The sequence below is a fragment of the Neophocaena asiaeorientalis genome, unplaced genomic scaffold (genome assembly GCF_003031525.2).
Source record: "Neophocaena asiaeorientalis asiaeorientalis breed wild unplaced genomic scaffold, Neophocaena_asiaeorientalis_V1.1 scaffold15, whole genome shotgun sequence".
Classification (NCBI taxonomy): Eukaryota; Metazoa; Chordata; class Mammalia; order Artiodactyla; family Phocoenidae; genus Neophocaena; species Neophocaena asiaeorientalis.
The window spans coordinates 15,895,041-15,912,829 of NW_020185328.1; the positions used below are offsets into that span (position 1 = coordinate 15,895,041).

The 17,789-nt window shown below is 35.0% G+C and overlaps 1 protein-coding gene across 3 annotated transcripts in view; it reads right to left on the minus strand.

Annotated features, from left to right (window-relative positions):
* The window catches only part of TTLL7 (tubulin tyrosine ligase like 7), a 150,789-nt gene that overhangs the window by 6,025 nt on the left and 126,975 nt on the right, over window positions 1–17,789 (minus strand). For all 3 annotated transcript variants that reach the window (XM_024734648.1, XM_024734647.1, XM_024734646.1), the window contains exons 19-20: window positions 11,049–11,209; window positions 4,566–4,739 (exon numbers count right to left, since the gene is read on the minus strand). In XM_024734648.1, coding sequence (XP_024590416.1) covers window positions 4,566–4,739; window positions 11,049–11,209 — 335 coding nt within the window. The remainder of the gene's footprint in view (window positions 1–4,565; window positions 4,740–11,048; window positions 11,210–17,789) is intronic.

A 17,789-nucleotide genomic window follows, 5' to 3' on the forward strand; every position in this document is an offset into this window, starting at 1 on the left:
TAGCATTCAGATTAAAATGGCAGAATTCTCCATAATATTCATAAATATCATTTGATCATGAATTATCTGATAATATCCCCTTAATCTATTACTTAATATCACAAACTATAAATAATTGCTCAAATCATTAAGTTAATAGAGCAGTTAAATAATATACAACAATATAAATTAAATCGAAATTGCACAATGGGTGATGAATAACGAAACAATTGATTTCTCACATCACAGATTATATAAATTATTTTCTTAATACCACTTAGGTAATTTATATGGATTAATTATTATGTCAAGAGCTAGTGGAGTCATGATGATTGATCTGATATCTTCTGCCAGGAAAAGGCTACCCTTCCTATCTAGGGCAAAGGTGCAAAAGAAACTAAAGTGTTTGATCAAAAACCACTATTCCATATTAGTTGAGAGTTATTCTATCTTCTACTGAAAATACATTCTGATTTCATTGATAATTATTATAGTAAACAGTAACTTTTGCTGACTTTCTTTTGAAGAATTTCCAAGCAGTAGTTACTACTGACATTACGATAACATTCACATAGCCTTCTGAGCTAAAGATCTCCATTTTCACAGATGAAAAAATAAAAGTACAAAGTCCAGAGTTAGAGCTAACTAATACTATTTTCCTTAACACTATTTTGTATTTTAAAAGTGTTTTTGTGTGCCAGGACCATTATAATTGATTTAAAAATATTAGTTATTTATAATGATTCTCTATGATACGTATTATTATCAGCTCCATTTTAAAGATGAAAACACCAGAGTGCACAGGAGTTAAATGCCTTGCCCACAGGCACGTAGCTAGTAAGTGGCAGAGCCAGGATTCAAATCCATTTGGTCTCACTCCAGAACCAGTGCTCCCAGCAGCTATACTATACTGTCATTTCTGTGTGAATCCCAATTTTAAAACTAAAGGATATAATGATTATACTCATTTTTTTCAGAAATATAAAGTATAAAAAACCTAGAAAGTAGAAAAATATTATATATCTGCAAACCTAAACTTTTTAATAGAAGCAGAAAATAAAACTTTTTTAAAGACTTAGAAAGGAAAAGAAATTCAGTGTGAACTAGAAAAAGCATATAAAATCACATTGGAAGAAACATTTTGCTTCCCTAAAGCAAGTGCTGTGGGATATTTTAAAGCATTACAGGGAAACACAATGGATTATTTGCCTTAATATCTCCATTAGTATCTCTTGGGAGATCCCACACTAGCTGAACATCAAAGATTATTTTTGAAATGTTCTTTGCAATGAAGTTAAATAATACAATTTGATATTTTTAGCAGGAAGAATCTCTAGAAAGTGGTTCTATAGACTGTATCTAAAGAGTTTGTGCTAAAGCACCAAAAAATGTGAAGTTTCCAGCTTTATTTTTATTGTAGCTTACTCTCAAAGTACAAAACTAGCTAACTTGTAGCTAACTCATCCCAAGGAGAAACACCTTAGACTTACACATTTTTGTTACATTTATTCCTAAGAATTATTCTTTGATGTTATTGAAAAATGATATTGTATCTAAAATGTCATATATTCTAGCTGTTTGTTATTAATATAGAAAAAATACAATTGATTTTATCCCAACTTTCATTTCATCAAAATTGTTAAATTTACTTAATAATTTATCTGTAGATTTACTTAGATTCTGTGAACACAATCATATCCATTAGTAATGAGTTTTAGTTCTTTCTCTCAAATCCAATGCCTTTTACTTCTTTGGCATGCTTCCTTGAATGAGCTAGGTCCAACACAATGGTAAACAGAAGCGGTAATAACAGTCAATCTTGTCTTGTTTCTCACCTCAGAAGGAAAGCCTTCAACATTTCACCATTAAGTATATGATTGTAGGGTTTTTGTACTTATCCTTTATTAGATTAAGGAATTTCCCTTTGGTTTCTAACTTGCTAAGCATTTTTTAAGCATGAATGTAATATACTGAATTCTAACAAGTGACTTATCCTTTTTTTTTTTTTTTTTTTTTTGAGGTACGCGGGCCTCTCACTGTTGTGGCCTCTCCCGTTGCGGAGCACAGGCTCCGGACACACAGGCTCAGCGGCCATGGCTCACGGGCACAGCCGCTCCACGGCATGTGGGATCTTCCCGGACCGGGGCACGAACCCGTGTCCCCTGCATCGGCAGGCGGACTCTCAACCACTGCGCCACCAGGGAAGCCCATCCATATATTTTTAAATGATTTTTTTATTCTACTAAAATTACATTGATCACTTTTTAATGTTATTGTACAATTAAGCTGATGCAATAAACAAACGTTAGTCATGATACATTATCCTATTTAAGGTTTCTGGGTTTGTTTTGCTAATATTTTATGTAAGATCTTTCCATCTATGTACAGGAGCGAGATTAGACTGTCAATGTCCTGGTCATGTATCAAAGGTATGGTAGCCTCATAAAACAAGTTAGAGAACATTCCTTCCTTTTCTCTCTTCTCTGGGTGGGTTTAATTAGATAGAATTAGATAGTACTTCTCTCTTCTCTGGGTGGGTAGAATTAGATAGAATTAGATAGTAATTTTCTCTTCTCTGGGTGGGTAGAATTAGATAGTAAAGACCTATGAATCTGGACTTATCTTTGTGGAAGGGTTTTTAATTACTGATTCAATTTTTTCAATAATTAAGAGTATATCTTCTTCTCACTTTTGGTAATACGTGTTTTTCAAGGAATTTGTTAACAATCTAAATTACCGAATTTATCAGCATGAAATTATTCATATTTCTTATAAAATTTTCAATATTTGTAATATCTGCAGTAACATCTCTATTTCTATTCTTGACGTTAACTATTTTTGTCTTTTACATTTTGATCAGTCTCACCAGTTGTTTATCAATTTTATTAGCCTTTTAAAAAACCCACTTTTGCCATTTTGATCTTCTTTATTCCGTTTGCATCATTATATTAATTTCTGCTCTCATTTTTATTATTTCCTTTTTCTGTATTCTTTGGGTTTACTTTAATATCATTCTGTCATCATTCAGGACGGTTGCTTAGATCATTTAATTTTTGCCTTACCCCTCCCTAATATGTTCATTTAAGCCTATAAGTATTCCTATAATAATGATTTATGTACATACTGTGTTTTTATTTGTAATATTTTTGTTATCATTCAGTTAAAAATATTTTCTTACATTCATTATGATTTCTTCTTTGATTCATGGGTTATTTAAAGTATATTTTTTATCTTTCTAAAGTATGGATTTTCTGGATATTTTGTTATTTTTAATAGCACGTGATGAGAAATAATACTCTGTGTGATTTCAATTTTTCGAACTATGTTTTATTATTCCACTATATAGTTGATTTTTATAACAGATTCAGATATGCTTGGTGTATTGTATTCTGAAGTCACTGAATTCACTATTATATGACAGTTAAATTTGTTAATCATATTGTTAAAATGTTCTTTGTCTCTAATTTTTTGAGAAGTATATATTAAAATCTCCCTCAATGGTTGTAGATTTGTCTATTTTTCCCTGTAATTCTGTCAACTTTTGCTTTGCAAAACATCTGGGACATTGTCACTTGAAGGAATCTATGGTGTTTATCAAGGCCCCAATCTTTGACAGGCCCTGAACTCCTACTTTTTTCCCTTAGGCCCATGAGTCTGTCAAAAGCATTATTCAGTACTAACTAGTACTCACTAACAAGTACCTGGTTTTAACTCTCTGATGTCTTCAAGCAAATGTTTTGGTATTTTGTCCAGCTTTTCTTCTTGTCATCAGAGGGAGGATTTGTCCAAATACCCAGTGCTTGCTCTATTACCAAAGGCAGAAGCCCTAACTCAGTGGTTTTTAAAAAATGTTTTTAGCCACGTAAATGAGCTTATATGGAAGCTCAGTACATGAAAGATAGAAATACAGAGATGCTGAGACTGAAAATTGTCTCTGAAAGTACTACAACTTACACATACTAAAAGTCACATATTCGTCTTTAATTCTAAATGGAACTACGACTGTCTTCAGAAGTGCTAAAATGTACTTCCTGTTTATTCGTGTATCTTTGCAGCTTAAAAACAATATTTTCATACTTTTGGAAAACTACCTATTTTAACTGGACAATATTTATAAAAATCCAGTTTTTAAATGGAACTTAAAATCCACCTCCCATAGATCTTTTTGGTGATGAAGGGAATAGTAGAGGCATACTGAACAATAAAAATTAAACTAAAGGCATCTTCTCAACTATATTAGGATAAGGACAAATGTTGAAATATCCCTATTGGGGGAAAAATTAAATTTATTACCCTTTTGTATGCTCTTACTTGGCTTTTGAAAGCAAAAGTATATAAGTTAAATAATACAATCTCCATGTGGGTTATTTCTGTCACCTCCGGGTTTGTAATTGCTGTCCTTGTTCAGTCCTTTAAAGGTAAAGATTGTTCAAATTAAAAGAATCTTATAGATAATAGCATGTATGAATTTTTAGTCTTTAGCTTTTTCTCTAACCATATAGACAAAAAGAGACTTTCAATTTCAAACTGCATTGTGGCATTACTTTATATAAAACTCACAGGGTCTAGGAAATGTAAACCAGTACCTGGAATTACCCCAATTGGTACCAATGCCTGAGAGTGATCCTCTTGAGTCAGTTGCATATTTGTAAACCACTAGCAGGCACTGTTTACAAAGCTCGACCAGGCGCTGGCAACACTGGAGCTGCAAAGGAGTCACCACCTCCGGGCTTTTACTGAAAATACTCTCCCAAGAGGATCTGTTGGCATGGAAACAGACATGACCTCATGTGGCTGTTAAAAATGGCAACCAACTATATCACTTACCTAGCAACAAACCCATTAAAAAAACGTAGAAATGGCCTCACACATTTGAAGTGACTACAGATGGTTGAGAGGTATAAAGTAAATATACAAATTTGGAAATTAATCTTTACATTAAAAAAAACACAACATAGAATTCATATCTTTAAAGACTTCACTGCTGCTAGCTCTAAGTAACAGGATGGTTTCCCAACACCTCCTAAAAATTGAGTTACTCTACATTAAAGTAACTGTAAAATACTGAGCTAATTTCTCACAAGTTAGGTATTCTAAGAATTTACATTTTCTAGGAAGCTACATTTATTTTTATATTAATAATGATCCCACAAATTAAAAAGTTGCTGCAACTTAATTTGTGATCTCTTAATTGTTATCTCTCAGATACTCTCTGAGAATTTTGGTTAATCCTTTGCTTATGACCACCCCTTTCAAAACACTTTCATATGTAATTATGTCCATGATATTCCTAGAGCACAGGTTCTATACTGTAGATGTAATGTAATCTCCACAAGTCCTGCCCTACTGCAGTTCCAAAGGTAGTGTCTTCCCTCCTTCAGTGCACTCAGCTTAGTGCACAGCAGGCAGTAGTACATACTGTCTTGGTAAATTTAAATGTGTGCATGCATGCATGCATGTGTGTGTGTGTGTACACATATATATGTATTCACAATTCCTAAGCTGATTGTCATGGCCCAAATCAGGAAACATCTTATCACCCTACCACCATCGAGAAAGGGAGAGAGAGACAGAGAGAGAGAGAGACTGACTTATTTCCTTAGTGTAACTGAAACTCCTTTCAAGCCTCAAGGGGAAGGTTTGCTTTAAGACTTGGTAATGGTTCAAGTCTCATTTTACATAAACCAATTCGCTTAACCCGCAGAGAGAGAAAAGACTAGATTTTCAGAAAGAAAAAAATATTAAGGAAAATATTTTTCTGAAGAAATGTACTTCCCAGTGGGAAATTCAAAGATTCCATTTTCAATCTTCTGTGGATATTTGATATCTTTGGAATTTTAAAAAAATGCTTTAGAAACTCAGAAAGGTATTTTTTAGTAGAAAGGCTACTGTTTATTTTTTCAGGAGAAAAGACAGCATGTCATCAGTGAATGACAGATTTTCTTAAAGGGAATAAGATTCAAATAAGTAGATTGAAAGGAATAAATTTTCTTCCATTTTCTAAGATGTTCGGGGCTAAATATAATACTATTTTTATTATTTAAAAAGGATTAAAAGTTACTTTCATTCAAGAAATAGTAATATGTTAGCTAAATTAACTCTAAAAATTTAATTACTAAATATAAGAATAACTAGATATGATATGCACATTTGTGTGTATATAGATATATCTCCAATTTACTTGATGTAATCAAGAAAAACAGGAGAACACCAATTAATAAGGGAATATGTTTATAACTGATAAGTCTTGATCTAGCAAGGCTTACATGACTGGGCCCAGAGAAATCAAAATTTCATACAAACGTAAATACACAAAGAAAACATTCTGACTGTCTGACTCTCAGCTGAGCACTTTTACTTTCTCTCCCCTGGGATTCTGGGTATTTCTGTAAAAGCCTACCTCCATCACCACCCTCACCCCTGAATTTGAATATATTTATATTTTGATACTTTGGAGACATCTGATTAGATTCACTATCAGGTTCCTCACATCACGGTAATTTTTCTTTTGCTGACTTGGAGTACAGACGTAAGAAAAGAACACATAAAATGGAGGAAAGGCAAAGGACCTTCTTCAAATAGCACCTTAATTTGATGTAACACTCTGAGAAATATGTGAGTTATAATATAAGCAGCTTTGGCTTCTCATTCTCTCATTGTTCCTTAAATATTCAAAATAAACATACGAATCAAGGTTCTCTACCTAATTTTGGTGTGTATGTTCACCACCACTGACCAAAGACCACATTCTACTCTATTAATCCATATTTAAGTGTCAACACTCCAGAATCACTCATAAAGAAAAAAGAAAATGACCAGGACTTGCTTTGTTTGGTACTAGGCTAATGGCACCCCCTCTGCACAAAAGAAACCTATTCTTCAACCTGAATGTTTTTGAACCGTGTCCCCTCCCTCCTACCCACTACCTGGCACAGCTGATATGAAATGCCTCTAGAACACGACAGTATCTCAATTTCCAATACTAACACAAAAAGTTTTAAGAAGGTGAAAGGATGGAGAAATAATTTAAAATACCAGTGCCTTTATCAAATAACCCAGGGTCTTATCTGCCTGCTTTCTAAATCTAAATTCCAAGGAAATGGGAGGGCCAAAATCTATGAATTCAAAAAGAAAAATGAAATGGTTAAAAAGTTCTCTCCGGAACTCCCTAATCCTCAGAGAAATATGAAAAGAAATGACTTCAAATGACATTTTTAATAATATAACAATAAGGTACAGAATACTGAATAACCTCCCGGTAACAAAGGGGAATGATTAATGAAATCCAGAGACTTGAAAAGCCTCATATTATCCAGTAATCCAATAATTTTTACCAGCTTTTTCATCAAAATATTTAATAAAGCAGCTATCTAAAAAGTGAAACATTCATTTCTTTCTCCTCTGGTAGAAGCCCAAATGAATGACTGAGTAGCCCAAAGAAGAAAGGAAAGTAAGAGAAAAAAAAAAAAATCTGGACTACACCAACCGGACAATCAGCAACAGAAAGATTAATGAGCTGAAAAGTATGTACAACGCAACATCCAGTTGAAAGTGATATGAGAACAGTAAGAGTCACATCATTTTAAGTAGTCTATATGATACGCATACATTTTCAGGTAGGCATATAATTCAGCCTAGAAGCAGACTGCTGCCTTAGAATATTCCTTACAATTTCTTCTTTCCCTGAGATTGTAAAAGAAAAGCTTTTCTACGACAAACTTCCATAGGAAAATGTCTTTGGCTAAAGGGTCTAAACTAGATTCTTTCCTTTGGGGTTTACATATCAGGAGCTTGAGTGGAAAGAGGGCTTTTCCAAATAATACATTCCTTCTCCCATAGTCCCCCTGCCTCCTCCTCTTTGCTTTACCTGGCAAATTCCTCTTCTTCCTCATTCTGAAAGTCTAAGCTGAAATATTGCTTCCCTTGGCCACCTTTCCTGAGCTCTGTGGCCTGAGTTTGAGTCCCATAGCACCTAGGCTTCCCCTGGCTCAGTAAAACATGGTGGATAATTTTATGCATGAAAATTCCAAAAGCTGTTCCCCTGGAGAGGACACATTCAGAACGTGGAGCATCATTCTGAATAGCACTCCCAGGAGGCTGCATGTGATAAAAACCGGTCACTGAGCATGGGCTTCAGCAGCCTGGAAGAGCAAGAGAGGGGGATGAGGGTGTTTTCTCTTTGATGCATCAGCCAAACCCCTGGGCCAATTCTAGGAAAACCTATGACAAACATCTACAATATTCTTTGACGTTTCTGGACGTGGACAGGGAATGGTTTATTCATTTTGTTTTATTATTGAGATGTTGACAGGCAGATGCAGGAATCAAGGTGGTCCAGAGTTATTTGGAATGTTTTTTCTAAGAGTTTTACACCTAACTGTGAAAGACAGCTACACCTTTTATTAAAATCATTCCTTTAGAAATGAGCTAAGAGTAGATTTTTACCTAGACCGCTAGGCTGTTAGATCAAAGGTTAAAGGAGTATACATTGACTAGATACGATTCAAAGAATAAGCAGAACTAGTCTGGGTCCAAAGTGACAATCAAACACACACAACACTATGTGACTTCACTAAGTTGAAGAAGCCTAGGAATGCCATTTGTAAAGGTACAAAAAAAACCCAAAATCGGATGTAAAACTCATCTCTACAAGCCTCCAAGTTTTTAAAGAAATGGATGGAGAGTGGAGGTCAAATAGGACTCAAAGCTACTCCTGCTCCAGCCGCTCCAGTGCAGTGGGCTGGGGATTGGGCTAATGCTATGGGCTTGCAGTATAGCAAGCTTGGCAACCATGGGCAATGCTGCTTTGAGAGGACTGAATAAAGCATAGAGTTAAGAGCTTGGGCTCTTGACTCAGACAACCTGGGTTTAAATCCAGGCTCACTATGAGAACTTGGGCAAGTTATATACTTTATGCTTCCATTTCCTTATCTATACAATGAAAATAATAATAATAGTTTACTCAAAATATTGTAGTGGTAATTATAAAAATGTTTACTATGAAAAACAGTATCAGGCACTTAGTAATCTTTCAATAAATGTTATTTACATTCTTTATGATTACTAGTAGTAATAGATACCACCAGAGACATCTGGGGGGGAGTGGTGTGCTAGGTACAAGAGAAAAGGATTCTGAATGGAGTCAGAGTAAATTACCAAAATAGTGTCATCAGCACCAATTTCAGTAGCAGACTATCTCAGTGCCTTCCATTTGTGAAGAGTAGCTGAAATCCATGTTCAACATTCCAACCAGTGGATCAAAAAACAGAAAAAAATTCTAATTATGACTTTACACTAAGAGAACTTCTACAGACAGCCATCAACTAAGGGCCATGGAGTACAGTTCAAATGTTTCACTTAAGTCTCTGTAGAAATAATTTATGGCCAAGATTATTCTCAGATTTCATCACAACCCAGAGCACCTTGTGAATTCTCCCTGTTGGTGAATGGTAGCTGAGGAAAATTATGGTGGTGAGAATAAGTCTGCAAATGGTATAAATGATTCAGTACTAGATGACTAGAATATTTAAATGGAAGACATTCAGAGATCATGTCAGACTAGAATAGTCTGTTAAGGTTTTCCCAAAAAAAGGGCATGGTCTGGGTCTTTACATAGGATTTAAATAATGCAGAGGGGATTGGAGAAATGGGGTTGTAGAAGGCAGCCCAATCAGCTACCCATTGACACTAACAGTTTGGAGGCAGAAAAGGACAAATTTTTAAGATATTTGAAAAATAATGAATTTGTTTTTGGGGAGCAAAGTTTAAGTAGGAGAGTAATGAGAGAGAAGACTGGAGAAATAAGAAAGAATCAGCATATTAAAGAGTCTTATATCTCTAGATAAAAAGTCTAGACTTTAATGATAAATGAGGGAAATCATTACAGATTTTAGGAAATGACTCTGACAGTAGGATGGATAAGGGAAACAAAAAACTGGAGGCAAAAATGCCTGGGAATCTATTAATTTCATTTAGCCTTTCTACCAAGAAGGCTCCTCTTCTCTGAAGTCCTACAATAACGTATCTGTCATCTCCTTCATAATCATGACTTTTGCATGTATCTTATTTTGTCTATTAGAGACAGCAGAGTTTTATTGGTTAAGAGCATGAAATCTGGGACCAGGTTGCTTAAGTTCAAATCCCAGTTGCACTAGGTCCTTAGCACCTATCTGTGCCTTGGTTTCCTTATCTATAAAATGGAAATTATCATAAAACCTGCTTCAAAGTGATGTTATGTGGATTAAATTACTTAATACATGTACAGTGCTTAGAACAATGCCTGACACATAGTATAAGTGGTATAGTGTTAGCTATTATCATTTTTAAGTTTCTTCAGGGCAGGATCTATGTCAGATTCAGCTTTGTATCTCCAAAAGTATTTAAATTATCAAATAAATACTCGATAATTGTGAAGAACGGTGAAAAACAACCTACAATTAAATAATTGTTAAGAATAATGAAAAACAATCTAGAGTAGCCACAGTGGGGATGTGACAGAAAAACTAACAAGATTTAGCACATGACTGAATAAAGAAAATGAAGGAGAACAAGGATGTGGATGCCCCTGAGATATCAAACCCATGTGATTGGGAGAATAACAATGGGGTTTTGGGAAGTCCAGAAGGGAAGCCATTTCTGAATAAAAGGGAGGTATGGAACGTTTGGTTTTCGATATCTTGAAGACAAAATGACAGTGAGTCACAACAGCTTTGACAGGACTGAAAGTCTGCAGAGGAGCAGGAGTGTAGCCATGATTTTGGAAGTCTGCTACATAAAGGCAACAGCAGAAGAGCTGTAAGGATACAGATTTCTAACTGAGATTTTTCATTAATTAAGACTACTTTCTCTCCACTGAATTCAACTTTGTTGGGTGGTGTTGTGTTCATATCCATCATCTCATCTACATCAGCTTAAATACTATAATTTATAGTTGAGTACCGAAACTTACATGCAGTTACAAATCCACATTTTAAGAGATTAAAGAAATTCAGCCATTTTATTGGGCTAACTTTATAACTAAATAGTAAATTATTAAAAATGACAATAATAAAAGATAACTTAAAACTTACCCTGAATCACAGAAACAGTTCCACAGTCCTTGTCCATGACTCCAGAGTAAGCGATTAAAAACTCGGTTGAAAATCCGATATAAATTTACTTCCTCAACATCAGGTACCTTCCAGATGCGTGGAAGAACTGTACGGACACTTGTTTTTACTATGTCCAAAACCTAGTGGAAAACCCAAAATATTTCAAAATCTAGGTGTATACGTGTGTGCTTAAAATTCAAAGATGAATATATATAATTCAAAAATGAATACACACACACACATACTCACTCACTCACTCACTAAACGACAGCACAGAATGAAAAGTCCAGAAATAGATCCAGTATTTATGAAACTCTGGTATATGACATAGGTGGCAAGTCTGACTCATTGGAGTAAGAAGAGATTAAATTTAAAAATTAAAGTTAAGTGAAATTTAAATTAAATCGATAAATGGAGAATTTTTAAATAGTAATCTTCATGGAAAAAATAGATAAAGTTGAATCATTCCCTCAATTCACAAAAATCAACTCTAGAGTGATTAAGGTTTTAAGTTTGAAAAATAAGCCATGAAATATCTTAGTGAAAAGTATTAGTGAATATCTTTTAGACCCTGGTTTAGAAAAAGGTTACTTAAGTAGCAAAAAAGTATAGAACATAAAAGATTAATAGGTTTCCCTTATATTAAAATTAAGAACTTCTGGCCATCAAAAGATAGCTTAAAAGAAACAAAGATCAAGTCACAAACTGGGAAAATACATTTAAAACATATACATCTAACAAAAGATTAGTATCAGGAATATATAATGAATGCCTAACCAATTGTTAAATACACACCAACAAATTAACAGAAAAAAAAGGACAAAAATACATGAACAGGAATTTCACAAAAGAGGAAATAAATACGTCTGATAAACATAAAGAATAAAAATTAAGACTTATATAAGACATCATTTTCTATCCATTTAATTGACAAAAATTAAAAGTCTGACAACACCAAGTGCTGAAGAAATATGGATCTACAGCATCTCTTAGACTTGTTGGCAGGAGTACAAATTGAAATAGCTGGGCATTATCTCCCAAAGTTGAAAATGCATATACCCCAAGACCCAGCAAGTTCATTCCTAAGAGAAACTCTCTCACAGGTTAAAAACAAAAGCCATGTACAAGAATGTTCAAACAGCTGTTCACAATTACAGACAACTTGAAATATTCTAACTCTCGATCAATGGGAGAGTGAATAAAAGTCATATACTCATTCCCTTGGACTTTTATACAGCAGTCAAAATGAATGAAATTAAAGGGCACACAACAACCCGGAGCATCTTAATTATCAATGGTTAAGTTTTTAAAAAATACATACCAGTCATTACATACAGTATGAAACTCTTTTAAAAGAAGTAAAGACAATTAAATTTTAAAAATACTTATGAGGAATACACATAGATATAATAAGAATATATAAAGAAAGAAAGCAAGGGACTGGGGAATACTGAATTTAAGAAAATGGCTATCTGAGACATAAGGGCCAGGGGGATGGAAGGTAGTCATTTGATAAGAAAATAGATTATTGCCAAGATACTTGATTTGGGTGTTGGGTTCACAAACGGTACAATAACTTAAAAACACTAACTAAATAAAAGCAGACCACATATGGACCAATAATGAGGAAGTATCATGAAACAGGCCTAGGATTAATCTAATTCTGGGAAACTAAAATCCTAGAGGTTCTGAAAAATTTATAAATCCCAAAAAGCTACTTTGACTAATTCAATGTATTTAATACTTCTGCAATTCAGGTATTTGCAAGGAAACACTTTTTTTTAAAAAGTAAATATGAACAAATACAGTTATCCTAATTTCAGTTCACCAAAGTAGATTTTTCACTTCTTATTTTATCTAATTAAAGGGACTCCTTGTAAAGATGAGAGTGAGAGATGAAAAGAGAAAGACTTTCAAACATACAGACTGAATGAAGATACGATTTTTCTCCATAGGTACAAACGTATAGAAAATTGGGAGCATATAAAAGAAGAATTTAATTTGTTTCTCTTTAAAACAGCCATATTTAAAGAAGTGATATTAGTTTTCTCTGAAAAAGGCAAATTTAGAATAAACATCTGTTTAAAAACTCATTCTACGAGGCCACCATCACCTTGATACCAAAACCAGAAAAGGATGTCACAAAGAAAGAAAACTACAGGCCAATATCACTGATGAACATAGATGCAAAAATCCTCAACAAAATACTAGCAAACAGAATCCAACAGCACATTAAAAGGATCATACACCATGATCAAGTGGGGTTTATTCCAATCTTTCATGTGTTTCAACATCACTAATCATTAGAGAAATGCAAATCAAAGCTACTTTCATGTGTTTCAACATCATTAATCATTAGAGAAATGCAAATCAAAACTACAATGAGATATCATCTCACACCAGTCAGAATGGCCATCATAAAAAAATCTACAAACAATAAATGCTGGAGAGGGTGTGGAGAAAAGGGAACACTCTTGCACTGCTGGTGGGAATGTGAATTGGTACAGCCACTATGGAAAACAGTATGGAGGTTCCTTAAAAATCTACAAATAGAACTACCATATGACCCAGCAATCCCACTAATGGGCATATATCCTGAAAAAAACATAATTCAAAAATAGTCTTGTACCAAAATGTTCATTGCATCTCTATTTACAATAGTCCAGAGATGGAAACAACCTAAGTGTCCATCATCGGATGATCAAAATAACATTTTATTTATAGAAGAATATCAACTACAGCTTCTCACAGTGAATTGTGTAAGCAGCATGATTCCTTCCTTTCCTGCTCCAGCTTCTTTCACTGTGAAGTGGGAACAGTATGTAAACCCTACAGGCGTCAGGAGTGTGTGGGCTGAAGGGCAGGAGAATGAGGAGAGATCATGCAATCTGTAATAAAGTAGCTTGTGAAAAAAATTGTCCTGGAAAAGCTTGTTATTAGATATTGAAAGCTTAATTATGAAAAGGGATTTAAAAATTTTTGATATGAGTTGTTCACAATAATACTGATATAATTTGGACATCAGACATTAATTCATACCTTTTATCTTTTTATGATTTTCAGTTAAGCTAATAGTTTAACCTTTTATATTTTTAATGTAGAAAAGAGGACTCATAATTGATGTGATACGGGAATCAACACTAGCAGTAAATGGCAAATTTTAATCAATTCTCTTCTCAACTTCCCTTCCTCCTTTCTATGTATTAGTGAGTAATAACAGACAGGCCAAAAGTCATAACGCAGGAAGAATTTAAAAAGCAGCAAAGATAACCCATAAATTGGTTTCAAGAATAAATATGAGTTCTACATAATAAATGCAATTAAAATGTTAACAATACTGGAAATTTTAACATTACCTTCATTTCATATTCTATTATTAAATAATTATTCAGCTTTAAAGTGACACAGCATTTGAGATGACGAGTTATTCGTTATTTCCTTCTGAATATGCGCACAGTGAAAACCATAGGATGCGACAGAACCAAAGAGGAGGGCAGCTCACATGAACTGGCTGCCTGCTCCGCGCCAAGCACTGCTCTCCGTACATCACTTAGAGGAGGCTCTCTTGGCCACTACTCTGTATATGCTTTGTTCTTAATTTCGACGGAATTTTAAAGCATGATGGTCTAATATACTAGCCTACACATGGCTAAAAGCAGCAACTTCGGAAAACGGCCCAGGAGTTAGGGATAGGGAATGCAGCTGTGCCACTCCTCATGTTTCCTCCAACATGGAGACGGATAAATCTTCAGACCTCTTGCAACCCAGCAAACAACTCTGCCTGAGGAGTGATCTCCCAGATTGTGAGACCGGCATGGCCTGGGCAACCCAGAAACTTGCTCGTTCTTTGCCAGAGCACCTTCTGGGAAGATACATTCTCCTTTGCTTCCCTTCATCTTTCAATTTCAAGCTCTGGTCCTGGAGAAAGGAGTGGGTTAGACCTGTAATTTGGAGGATACGAGGGCATATAAACCAAGGAAGCAAGAGCCCAAACCCTTCATCTCTCCTCTGAGTCTTCACATAGCCTCTCTCCTCTGCCTGGAACAGTCTTGCCCCAACTGTTCACCTGGTGAACTTCTATGTTTTACCTCAAACATCACTTCTCCAGGGAGACCTTTACCTGCCACTAAACTACTGTATGATCCCTGAATGCCCAACTCTTCCCCTATTAATAATTATCTCACTTTATTTTAATTTCCTGTTTAGTTAATGGAGACTGTTAGCTACATAAAAAGAGGAATTATACCAGTATACCCTGCCATGTCCCCAAGGCTCAAAAGAGGTCTAGCACTTAGTAGGTGTTTGTCTTAGTGAAAATGCTTCTTGCAAGAAAGTGAAACCTATGCAAACAAGGTAAAAATCAGAGCTAACACTTATTGAAGGCTTACAATGGACCAAACACTGTTCTAATCACTTTTACATATAGCAATTCATTTAATCCTCAAAATAAAAACATTGAGATAGATAACACTGGTCTACAACCCCTTTCCAAAAATCTTGAGGCTAGATTTCATAATCATACACATTACTATTTCCACAGGAAAACATGTGAATATTCAAACCAAGAGACAGACAAAAATAACAAATAACTTCCTGTAGGGTCATTGTCTCCAAAGGAGTTCCGGCAGGTTAGGTTTTGCTGCCTAATGGTTATGAAAAATGTTTGGTTCTGAAAACATTTTGGATCTCATTTTATGGATGAGAAAACCCAGGCATAGAGCAGATAAGTAACTTACCCAGGATTGCACAGTTAGGTAATGGATAGCTATGTAGCCAGACCCATGATCTTAACCACTACCTGACAATGCCTCATAATTAATTTGATCTGTCCTGGTGCCAACAGCAAAATCCTAGAAGAGATTGTCTCTTCTTAGATTCAGATTCACCTCTAGTCAAGTAGTACTTGGGAAAATGGGTGGAGTCACTGTGTACAAACAAGGTTGCCCAGGCACCCCCTCCAATAAGGCCATGCAGTCCATCAGGAACCAGTTTGCTTAAAAGGCCACACAGATGGGGAGACAATGCCTGTACCTCTAGCAAAACACTGGCTGAGTAATTTTAGGAAGGCAGAAAACAGGCAAGAAATCAGACTGGGATGAGGAAAATTAGTGTCAGTTCTATCTGCAATGCTATTTGGATTTCTGGGTGTTTTTCAGTTAGAAGTAAATGGATGGGAGATGAATAACTTGTGAAACACAAAAACAAATAGTCAGCAAGGTGCCCTTTGTGTTTACCTGTGGACTCATGTGAGGCTAACTTATAGAATATGTTAGGTAATGGATCCATTTCCTGACATTGTGACTTTTAAAAGCATCCCGATCCAACATCAAGCTCTCCAAGGGAAAAAATAAATGGGATACTCAGTCAATGAAAGCATTAATAAAATGAAAAGATTTATCTTTTCCATATGAAATATAGCATATTTGAAGGCATAAAGTCCACAGACAAATTCATATTTTGCAAGAACATACAGATGCTGAATGACAAACTGCTCCATATGGTTGAACAGTTGGTCCTAAATTAAAATAATGGCATGAGGTGAGGGAGGTTTAGAAATAACATTAAAATCACTACATGCTGTACTAATGATGCATGCAGCAGCCATGACATAGAGTAAAGGCATCTTTGCTGATGGAAAATGAACAGCCCTGTACAGCATCTATGTCAGCCCAAATGAAAAAGAGATGGAAAATAATAACAGCAAAATTCATGCAGAAGCAGCTACAGTAGGTATTTTAAAAATTGCTATTTAGAGAAGAAATACTTGATAAACAAGGGTTTCTTAGAACCCCAAAATAAATGCAAATATTGTACAACCTTATTATCACTACTTGTTTCTCTTCCTTCTCCAATCTTAGCTTATGCCTAGATATCAGAGAATAAGCTTTTCAGAAAATTTGGCATTCTTCACAGCCCACCATTGCTGTGATATTTTCATACTTCAAGTATATTCCTTACAAACTATATAAAGCAACTGCATTCTTAGCAGAAAGCTGAATTATGCTAGTGTGGAGTTACCACAACATGACATTAAGTAAGATCAGCTGATTCCATTTTCACCTGGTGAGGATTCCTTTCAGTAGTTTAGTCCTACATCATTGACCTTTAAATTTTACTCCCATTAAGAAAAATTTGAAATAAGACATGTGGAAGAGTTTGTGTGTGTGGCATTCTAATCTTAAGAGTTTTGCAATATTCAAATGAGAAACTAGCAAAAGCTTCCAATACTAGAGCAGAAAAATTGAGATACATATTTCAACAATGGTTTCTAAATGGAATTAAGAGATTTAAATGAGAGTCTTGTGCATTCCACATCTAGAATTCTGCTTGGGACATGGTCGTCTCTCAATCAATATTGTTGAGTGCGTGTTTTAATGAGCAAATAAATAAATGAATGAATAAACAACTCTCAAAATCCCCAATAGTGCCTAGTGTAGCTCTTGTACAAAATTGGCAACCAATAAATGTTTGTCAAATTAAATTGTATCACACACAACCTTTGTGGTAGTCATGGAGACATGCCATTTGAATCAACCAGCTTCTAAGAGTGCAGTTAGCTGACAGCATCCCCATTCAGGATCCGTTACAACAGTCAAGCCAAGCTTATACTCTCCCCAGGCTGCTCCCAACCAAGGATTGAGCACGGTTGGAATACCAGAGGAGGAATATTTCTGCCCAGTGTGATCCTTCTAACAGGCAATCTGTGTTCTGGGCTCCCCA